Genomic DNA, 11,147 nt, shown 5'->3' with positions numbered 1-11,147 from the left:
AAAAGGGAGTATTTTTTAATCTGTTAAACCTTACAAACCAAACTCTCACACCATACTCATATCCATTAAGCCATCAAAACTCTGTGAAACCTGAAATATACAAAAACCAAAAGATTAGTAACCGATAATATGAACAACATAGAAGGAAAAGTTATCAAGCTTAACAAGCCGAGAGAACTGTGGTATAAAAAGGATTGCTTGAATATGGTGGGAAAGATAATAAGTGAGAAAGAGGTAAGCTTCAAAACATATAAAAATGCGTTATTGGAAATGTGGGAAAATCCACAAGGAGTTGCAGTCACTAACATTAGGCAGAAGAAGATGTTTTTAGCTTCAAAGACAGGAAGAGAGGGTTGCAGATTATCCAGAATGGTCCTTGGAATGTCAGAGGAAATCTAGTCAATCTTAGACTATGGATGGATGGTGAATCAGTTTTTGAAGTTGATCATGACTTTATGAAATTCTGGATTCAAGTTCATGGCATTCCACTTGATCACATGAATAAGGAGACAGGAATCTTGATAGGAGGAATGCTGGGGGTTTTGGTTGAGGCTGAAGACCCAAAGGTGAATAGTGTTCTTAGGAGATCATTCTTAAGGATTAGAGTCAGCATCAATATAACCAAGGCCTTGCCTACTGGCTTCTGGTTAGAAAGAGAAGAGATGCCACCATTATGGGTTTTCTTCAAATATGAGAGGCTGCCAGATAGTTACTGCTTTAACTATGGAATATTAGGGCATGAGAAAAAAACATGCAAGAATCCAACATTTATGACATGCTGGGACCCAACAAAGAAGAAGTACTCACCAGGTCTAGGAGTCAGCCAAGTTCGACCAGTTTCAGCCATGGGAGGAGAAAGTTCAAAACAACAGGGATGGAGGGAAGAGGAGGAAGAGCAGGCGTGTGTTCCACAAAGTCTTGGAAGAGAGAATGATGAGGAACGAAACATAGAAGAAAGCCAGATTAGGGCTGAACAAGGTCTGCAGCAGGAATTCAGGGAAGAAAGCGTCTGGGAAAACCAACCAAGGAGAGAAGAAGAGATGACTGAAGCAGGGGAGCAGGTGGAAGAAGTACGAAAAATTCCTGATTTTCAGGGATATGAGGATATGCAGCGTGATTTAAGGGCGGCTCACAAGTTTAAAAATCTTATTAGGGAGATAAGAGAGAGGAATAATGAGTGGGCTTTCATCAAACAGGCCCAAAAGGGAGAGAAGGGGAAGGAAGTTCAGGAAGTGGGTATACATGGGCAGAAAAAGGATGTTGGGCCCAATATTTTGGCAGATCAAACACAAGTGTGGAATGAAAGAGAAAACAGTTTCGGGATAGATGGGAGGGCTGGAAAAAATGCAAATAAATTAAAAGAAGGTGGGCTGACTCTTTATGCAATAGAAGAGGGGGAAGTCAATAGCTACAAAAAAGAAGAGTGGAAGTATGCCCAGGAAAAAGAAGAAGAAAGGAAACTATAGGCCAGCAACTAAAAAGACTCATGACAGCCAAGAAGAAGGAAAAACATGAAAATGTTAATAAGGAATGGATAAATAAAGATCAAGGAAGGATAAAAAGAGGTGATGGAGAAGAAATATTCAGGAAGATTTCCATGGAAGTACAGAGGAGAGAAAAGACATTTGTGGAGCAGTAGAAAAACAGGGGTGATAACGCCTACTATGTAGAACTAGCAAGTGATGAAGATGAAGATGAAGATGATGGGAAGAAAGCTCTTACCGAATAGGAGACACAACTAGCAAAAAAGATGGAACTGGAGTTGAGTTTGAAAAGGAAAAGAGAGAATAAACAGGTGCTAATGCTTACAAATGAGGAATGGAAGGAGGATCAAGAGGTCAGGATGCCTAAGAAGATAAAGAACAACAGCAATACACTGGAAAGAGGGGAGTATGACTTATTTCTGAATGCTTCTGGTCAGTTTAGGGGATTACAAATGGCTGAGGAGGCGGGCCTTAGCATGGCCCGCCCTCAGCCATGAGTATCATTAGCTGGAATTGTCAGAGAATTGCGGCTGTCCCGACAATATCCGAATTATATAATCTATGTAAAAAAGTAAAGCCGCTCATAGTGTTTCTTATGGAAACTAGGGCTAGGCAAGATAAAATGATTAGGATAAAAAGAAGGCTTCATTTTGATAATATGTTTTGTGTAGAACTCCGGGGCTTGTCCGGCGGGCTATGTTTGTTATGGAAAGCTAATGCTAATATTAATGTTTATGAGTGGTGTGATAATTTTATCAAAGCTAGGATTAATATGAATAATGACTTGAGTTGGCAGGGTATCTTTGTGTATGGAAATCCACTTTTTCAAAGAAGAAGAAAACTATGGAAAGAACTCATGGAAAGCAATATGAATAGGGAAGAACCCCAGGCTTTTTTGGGCGATTTCAACGATGTTTTAAGTCAAGACGAAAAGGTGGGCATTATCCGCAGCCTAGGATCTATTTAGAAACCTTTAGAAGATTTGTGGATGATAATGGCTTAATAGATGTGGACCTCAAAGGGAGTAAGTTTACATGGTTTAGTAATCCAAGAAATAACTTCATCACTAAGGAAAAGTTGGATAGGGTAATGGTGAATTGGAAATGGATGCAAATATACCAGAATGCTATTTTGAAAGCTTCACCGGCAGTAAGTTCAGATCACTGCGCTTTAATTTTGAAAACACAGCCGCTGGTCCGGATAAAGAAGGAATTCAGGTTTGAGGCCTTTTGGGCAGAGCATGAGGAGTGTAAGGAGGTGATCAAGCGGAGCTGGCATTTGGACGACGGGAATAGAAGCTGTTGGAATCAGTTTGTAAGAAAGAGAAATAGATGCAAGAGGGAGTTAACAGAATGGAGTAGAAGGAAGTTTAAGAGAGCAGATAAAGAAATTGAAAGAAAGAAAACAGAATTACAACACATTCAGAAATTTGATATGTCAGAAAGTGAACAGAGGAGAGCAAATGAGCTGAAAAGTCAAATCTCAGAGCTATGGAAGCAGGAAGAGAAGTATTGAGGACAAAGATCAAGGCTGAAATGGTTAAAATGGGGAAATAGGAATACAACTTTCTTTCATGCTATAACGATCCACAGAAGAAATAGGAATAGAATTGATAAATTGAGAAATGAATCAGGACAGTGGATTCAAGGAGAGGATAATATAATGAGACTAGTGGAAGGGCATTTCACCAAGCTGTACACATCTATTGGGGTCAAAAACATGGAGGAGTGCATAAGAGAGATACCTAGGACTAGAAGAGTCACTAGAGAGATGAATGAAGAATTGATGGCAAAGATCAAGGATGAAGAAATTAAGGAGGCAACCTTCAGTATGGGGGGCTTAAAGGCGCCGGGTCCAGATGGTTTAAATGGGTTATTTTTCAAAAATATTGGGATATATTGAGTAAAGAAGTATGTGGAATAGTCAAACAATTTTTTGAAGAAGGTATCATACCGGAAGATTTAAGTGAGATAACAGTTGTTTTGATTCCCAAAATTAGTCAACCAGAAAGCTTAAATCACCTTAGACCCATAAGTTGTTGCAATTTTGTGTACAAGATTATAACTAGGGTCTTGGTGGGAAGGTTAAGGAAAGTACTAGATGATATCATTTCTCTGGTTCAAAGTGCTTTTGTGAAAGGTAGACTTATACAGGATAATATAATTATAGTTCAAGAAGCTTTTCACAAATTTAGCAAAAAAGGAAGTCTTGGAAACAAAGATTTAGCCATCAAATTAGACATGAATAAGGCATATGACAGATTGGAATGGGATTTTTTGGAAAGGGTCCTGGAAGCTTTCGGTTTTTGTAACGAGTGGGTTAAGTTGATGATGAACTGTGTGAAGAGTGCTAGTTATAGGTTCAAGATAAATGGAAAATTGTCCAGAAGAATCGGTCCTCAAAGAGAGCTTAGACAGGGAGATCCTCTATCACCTTATCTCTTTATTTTGGCTGCTGAAAGCTTTACTATACTCATGGAAAAGGCTGCGAGAGATAATTTAATTTCAGGAATTAGATTAGCTCCCACAGCGCCGCCTATTACTCATCTTCTATTTGCTAATGATTGTATCATTTTTACAGGGGCACAAGAAGATGAGATCTATCAACTCATTCAGATTATAAACAAATATACGGAGGCATCAGGACAAAGAATCAACACTGAGAAGTCCGGGTTGATTTTTGGAAGTCAGGTACCTATCCAGAGTAGGGTGAACATAGAAGAGATCACGGGCATGGCGTCGTGGGAAGACCCTGGAAGATATCTCGGACTGCCAGCGAGATGGGGAAGATAAAAAATAAAGCACTGGAATGGATAGAGGAAAAAATACTAGATAAAATGAAAGGATAGAAAGAAAAATTATTAAATCAAGCTGGTAAGGAGGTCTTGATAAAAGCGGTAATACAGGCAATTCCAAGCTATGCTATGAATGTCATTAAATTTCCAATATCCTTCTGCAAAAGAATCGAAGCAGCAACAGCCAGATTTTGGTGGTCGAATAATGAAAAAGAAAGAAACATTTATTGGAAGAGTTGTACAAAAATGACAACGAGTAAAAAGAATGGAGGCTTGTGATTTAAAGACTTAGAATGTCAAAATATAGCACACTTGGCTAAACAAGCATGGAGGCTGCTAAAAGAGGAGGATGTTATATGGGCTCGAATTTTGAAGGTCATTTCCTAATTGCAATCTATGGGAGGCAGAAGAAGGAAGAAACACATCATGGATATGGAAGAGCATGTTGGAAGGAAGAGATTTTGTCAAAAGAAAGGGCTGGTCGAGTGTAGGAAGTGGAACTGAAATAGATATTTGGGAAGACAACTAGGTGGCAGGAAAAGAAAAATTGGGAAGGTGTGTGGATTGTCAACTTTGAAAAGTGAGTGAGTTGATAAAAGAAGGAGAGGGATGGGATGCAAATAAAGTTCAGGATTTATTTCTTGTTTTCTTGTTTTCTTTTCTACACACTTTGTTTGAGTCTTGGGTGTTGAGAATTGAGGAAATTCTGTCTCAATCTCACCTTGAGATCTCTCTCTGTTTTGATTTACTGCATCATTTGAGAAATCAAGATTTGAATTTAGTTCCTCTGCTGTTTGATTTTAAATTCTCTTGCAATCGAATTTTGGATTGGATCAAGGAAGGTAGTGAGATCTAGACTTGGTTTTCTAGTCTCTTGACCCCTGAGATCTTGCATTTTTCTTTCTGTTTATCTGCTGAGGCTTCTTTAAGCCAATTTGTTCTTCTGTTTGAAATCTGCTTCAATTCAGTTCATTTTTTACTTTCCTGCTTGTTGCAATTTCTTTTTCTTTGTTTAAATTCTGCAATCCCAGTTCCCTACTCCCTTTAATATTCAAGCAATTTACATTTCTTGCACTCTAAGCTTCTACAATTTACATTTCTTGCACTTTAAGTTTCTGCCATTTAATTACTTGTTCTTTAAGATTGAGCACTTTTACTTTCCGTTCTCTTTAATTTACTGCAATTTCTCCTATCTCCCTTTACAATTCATGCAATTTAGCTTCTGTTAATCACAAATCACTCAAATCAACTCTTGATCACTTGACTAAATCAACCACTAAACTAAAATTGCTTAATCCTTCAATCCCTGTGGGATCGACCTCACTCATGTGAGTTATTATTACTTGATGCGACCCAGTACACTTGCCGGTGAGTTTTGTGTTGGATCGTTTTGCAAACACCATCAAGTTTTTGGCGCCGTTGCCGGGGATTGAAATAGATTGACAATGATTAAGTGAGGTGGTGATCTAGATTAAGCATTTTCTTTTATTTTTGGACTAACACATTAACTGTTTGAATTTTTGCCTAAACTAACCAAAACTTCATTCTAGCAATAGATTGAAGTTTTACTGGTTTTCTGGTTTTTGTGTTTCTTGTGTTTTGGTTTGTATGTCAGGTACAAGGAGAGCTATACCTATCTTTTGTGAACAAGACGAAAGGACTCTCAGAAGGATAAGAAGAGAAGCTAGAGGGAAGGCTGTTGTTGGAGAGGAAGATTCTGAGGTGGAATACCATGAAATGGAAGGGGATCTCTCTAATCCTAATCCTCCAGAAGGAGTGATCAACAACAATGGCCAACCACAGAGGAGAGTACTGGCCTCTTATACATTTGCAAACTCTAGACATTGTGGGAGTAGCATTCTTACCCCTAATGTCAATGCAAATAACTTTGAATTGAAGCCACAACTCATCACATTGGTCCAAAACAACTGTTCCTTTGGTGGAGGCCACTTGAAGATCCAAACCAACACTTATCCATCTTCCTGAGGATTTGTGATACTGTCAAAAGCAATGGAATGCACCCTGATATTTACAAGCTACTGTTATTTTTGTTCTCCCTCAGAGACAAAGCCACTGAATGGCTAGAAATATTCCCAAAGGAGAGCATAAACACTTGGGAAGATTTGGTGAGCAAGTTTCTTGCCAAATTTTACCCACCCCAGAGGATTATTATATTGAAGACTGAAGTGCAAACATTCACACAATTGGATGCTGAAACTCTATATGAGGTATGGGAGAGATATAAGGCTCTGCTCAGGAAATGCCCACCAGAAATGTTTATTGAGTGGGACAAGCTGCTAAACGTCTATGAAGGACTCACTCTAAAGGCTTAAGAGGCACTTGATCACTCAGCTGGAGGCTCTTTGCAACTGATGAAGACTGCTGAGGAGGCTCAAAACCTCATTGACATGGTGGTGAACAACCAATATTTCTTTGCTCACCAAAGGCAACGCCAACCATCACAGAGGAAAGGAGTGCTAGAATTGGAAGGAGTAGACACAATCCTAGCCCAACACAAAGTGATGCAGCAGCAAATTCAGCAACAATTTGAGCAAATGGCCAAGAGAATTGACAACCTACAAGTTGCATCAGTGAGTGCCACAAGCCAACCATCAACTCCTTGGGGGCAGAATGAAGAAAACCAAGAAGAACAGCAACAAGAGCAAGTGCAGTATATGCATAACCAAGGCTCTGGATCAAATGAAGTGTATAGTGACACTTATAACCCATCCTGGAAGAACCACCCAAACCTTAGGTGGGGAGATGGCCACAACCAGAATCAACAACCATGGAAAAGGAATTCAAATCAAAACACTCCAAAGAACAACCAAAACTACAACCAGCAGAACACTAACCAAAACCCCTACAGAAAACCCCAAAATAACTACCCCACCTCTAACCATTATCCATCCAATAACCAAACCACCAACCAAAACACTTATCATCAACCATCAACACTCTACAACCAACCAATCTCACAAGACTCTCAGAGAATTATCAATCTGGAGATGTTAATGGAGAAAATGATGAAGCACCAAGAGATGATGACCAAGAACCAGGAAGCCTCCATGAAGAATATGGAGAGGCAGATTGGACAGCTCTTCAAGCAAATTGTAGTAGAGAGGCCATCAAGCTCATTACCAAGTGACACCATTCCTAATCCAAAAGAAGAGTGCAAAGCCATACAACTAAGGAGTGAAAAGATATTGGTGGACAACAAAGAGGCAACCAAGAAGCCTATGGACAGCAACAAAGAACCAACAGAAAAAGAGGAAGCTAGCAACAAGGACATGACAACAAGCAAAAATGTCCCAGAGAAGCTCACAGAGAAGAACAACCAACCACAAAATTTGAAGAAAGGGAAGCAGATCATGGAAGAGCCAGCTCCAAGATAGCAGCAAGTGGAGAAGAGCTTTACACCTCCACTGCCATATCCTCAAAGATTCAACAAGGAAGCAAAGGATCAACACTTCCATAAGTTCCTTAAGACTTTCAAGAAGCTAGAGATAAACATTCCTTTGGCTGAGACATTAGAGCAAATGCCTCTGTATGCCAAGTTTCTGAAAGAGCTTATCAATAAAAAGAGAAGTTGGCATGAGAAAGAGACTATACTACTTACTGAGGAATGCAGAGCATTGATTCAAAAAGGGCTTCCCCCTAAGCTTGAAGACCCTGGAAGTTTCTTTCTACCCTGTACCATTGGGAGATTGACCATCAACAAGGCGATGTGTGACTTAGGGATAAGTATCAACCTAATACCCTCTTCCTTAGTGAAAAAGCTTTGCATAGAGGAAGTGAAGCCAACACAAATGTCTCTGGAACTAGTGGATAAGTCAGTAATATGCCCTAGGGGTATGATTGAAAACCTTCTAGTTAAGGTGGACAAATTCATATTTCCTGCGGATTTTGTGGTCTTAGACTCAGATGAGGATGAAGGTGATTCCATTATACTTGGGAGACCATTCTTGGCCACTGCTAGGGCCATTATAGACGTGGAGGAAGGAAAGCTAACCCTCAAAATGCATGATGAAAACATCACTTTGAATGTATTACAAGAAATACAACTCATTGATGAGAAGAACAACTGCATGGAAATTGACAAAAGAAGCTTGCAATGGAAGGAAGGAACTAGCAAGACAGTTGATAATCAACTTCCAAGGCAAGAAACAAACAACATAGCAGGGCAAGAGAAGAATGAGACTGTGCAAAGTGAAGAGGGAAATCAAGAAGGAATTGAAGTGCTAACTGAGAAGGAGAATCCCAAAATAAAAGTTGCTGTCGAAAAAGAAGGAGTAATAAGAAGAAGAAAGAAAAGCAAGAAAAAGGCTTACAAAGGATGGAAGAACAAGAAAATCTCAACTGAGGGGTTTTCCAAAGGTGATAAAGTGCAATTAATCTACCAACAGTTGGGAACAAGCCAACAAGCTAATGACCACTACACTGTTAGCAAAATACTCTCACTTGAGCATGTTGAAATTGAGCATCAAGGAACAAAAAGGAAGCTCACAGTGGGGGGGGGGGACAAGTTGAGACATCACAGCCATCAACCACCCTAAGGGGGGGCCAATGTCAAGCTAGTGACAATAAAAGAGCGCTTCATGGGAGGCAACCCATGATTTAAGATTCTTGTTTGTTTTCAATTCAATAAACTATGATCACCCTAGCATGATTTTGAATTCTCATGAACACACTTATAAATGCATGCAATGTTTTGAAGCATATGCCAGACTTCTAAGTTTGGTGTGCCTAAAAGCACACTAAGTTAGTTTTTCAAGCACTCTTAGACCATATACTTAGTCAATCCGATGAAGTATATGACCAAACATTAAGTTTGGTGTCTGCGTATGTATTAATTTTCAGAAGAATCATTTCTTGTTCATAGAATTAAAGTCATACATAGATGGATCATGCATTATTTCATTTTAGGAAGTTAGGATAGAAAAGAAATGATATATTATGATAAAGATATCAATTGTGATGAATGACTTGCATTCTACATTAATTCCTTGGCAAGAGACAAGTTTGGTATTCACCAAACCTTGATTCACTAATTAAGGGACACAATTGATTCTTTATGAAAAAAAAAAGGGGATTTTCGAAATAAATAAAGCTTTTCTTATGAAGATTTAACCACAAGTGACATTGAAATTTCAAGGGCAATAGTTAGAGGAAGCAAAATTTTGGACTATATGACCAAACATTAAGTTTGGTGTCCTCCAAGAAAAAAAAGAGAAGTCACGGTTAGATAAGCATAAGAAATTATAGTTTGGTGTCTGCGTATGTATTAATTTTCAAAAGAATCATTTCTTGTTCATAGAATTAAAGTCATACATAGATGGATCATGCATTATTTCATTTTAGGAAGTTAGGATAGAAAAGAAATGATATATTATGATAAAGATATCAATTGTGATGAATGACTTGCATTCTACATTAATTCCTTGGCAAGAGACAAGTTTGGTATTCACCAAACCTTGATTCACTAATTAAGGGACACAATTGATTCTTTATGAAAAAAAAGGGAATTTTCGAAATAAATAAAGCTTTTCTTATGAAGATTTAACCACAAGTGACATTGAAATTTCAAGGGCAATAGTTAGAGGAAGCAAAATTTTGGACTATATGACCAAACATTAAGTTTGGTGTCCTCCAAGAAAAAAAAGAGAAGTCACGGTTAGATAAGCATAAGAAATTATAGTCAATCTATGGTGTTAGATATGAAAGGCTCTTGCTTCCGTTAGATAACGCTTGTTCTTTTTGTCTTGTTGTGATAGTTAGGTAGTCGGAGAACTACTCAATGGATGGGACAAGACAAACAAAGGCAAGTTAGCTAAAAGACAAAAGTGGGTCACATAGCTTGAAGGGAGAATCTGTACAACCCTGGAAGGGTGCTTTAAGGCCGAAGAGATATGCTTCATTAAGAGGCAAATTTTTTCTTCATGCAACTTTGCATGCACACCATTGATTTCTAAATTTTCCCAATGAATCCTAACCATCCATACTTCATAAAGGTGATCATAAAAAGCCTCACTTGAGCCATGCACATGAACGAAGAAGTTGCACACCTCTTCCACTCCAGATATCTAAACCTTGTATTCTTCACTACTAAGGCTTAGAAACCGTACCCTATGCAACAAAACACCTTTGTTCACTTGCACTCAAAACACAACCTTAACTTCAAACACCCCTTATCCAAGAGTGCACCACATTACCCAATCTCCCCCACCAACTCCTAACCTCAACACTATCAACCACTCAAGGGAGCATGGCCTCTTCTTCAAGGGCCAAACGAAGAAAAGGAAAAGAACCCATGGATGAAGAAAGTGAACCCGAATATGATAGATGGAAGTTCAAATCATGGTACCATCAAATGCAAATGGGATGGATGGATGATAAGAAGATTTATCCGGAAGTTCCAATGCTGCTGCCGGATGAAGGGTGCTAGGAAATGAAAGACAAGATTAGAAAGAGGAGATGGGAAGAGCTCACCTCACCAATTACTAAGATCAATGCAAACATCATAAGGAAATTTTATGCTAATACCCCAAGGCTCGAGATGAACAAAGCTCCAACTTACAAGAGCTATGTACGGGGAACTGAAGTGGATTTTAGTCCAAATGCTATCATGAAAGTCTTAAGACTAAAGGCAGCCCATTTTGATGAGCCAGGGTACTACCAAAGATTAAATGAAGACCAAGACTATGATGAAATTGCAAGTGAAATATGTGTGGTGAACACGGAGTGGGTAGGAGATACTAACAACAAGTACAAATACTTGAGAAGAGAAGACTTCACCCCTGAAGCAAAAGGTTGGTATGAGCTACTAAAGAGATCGATCTTAGGCACAGTGAACAACTCAGAGGTCAACA

At 38.8% G+C, this 11,147-nt stretch overlaps 1 protein-coding gene across 1 annotated transcript; it reads left to right on the top strand.

Annotated features, from left to right (window-relative positions):
• The first annotated feature begins 2,573 nt into the window (after positions 1-2,573).
• Positions 2,574-4,276, top strand: LOC130980933 (uncharacterized). The gene is made up of 3 exons (XM_057904574.1): positions 2,574-2,992; positions 3,077-3,345; positions 3,624-4,276. Exons 1-3 carry the CDS (start codon positions 2,574-2,576, stop codon positions 4,274-4,276), a joined length of 1,341 nt encoding a protein of 446 aa, XP_057760557.1.
• Positions 4,277-11,147: the final 6,871 nt, after the last annotated feature.

This window comes from Arachis stenosperma, chromosome 5, assembly GCF_014773155.1.
Source record: "Arachis stenosperma cultivar V10309 chromosome 5, arast.V10309.gnm1.PFL2, whole genome shotgun sequence".
Taxonomy (NCBI): domain Eukaryota; kingdom Viridiplantae; phylum Streptophyta; class Magnoliopsida; order Fabales; family Fabaceae; genus Arachis; species Arachis stenosperma.
The sequence above is the reverse complement of the archived record's forward strand: the minus strand, read 5'-3'. Positions and strand labels throughout refer to the sequence as shown.

Coding starts and splice junctions, on each gene's coding strand:
- LOC130980933 (XM_057904574.1), top strand. CDS start 2,574: ATGGTGAATTGGAAATGGATGCAAATATACCAGAATGCTATTTTGAAA. Junction 2,993..3,076: donor CTATGGAAGCAGGAAGAGAA/GTATTGAGGACA, acceptor AACGATCCACAG/AAGAAATAGGAATAGAATTG. Junction 3,346..3,623: donor AAAGGCGCCGGGTCCAGATG/GTTTAAATGGGT, acceptor CTTTTGTGAAAG/GTAGACTTATACAGGATAAT.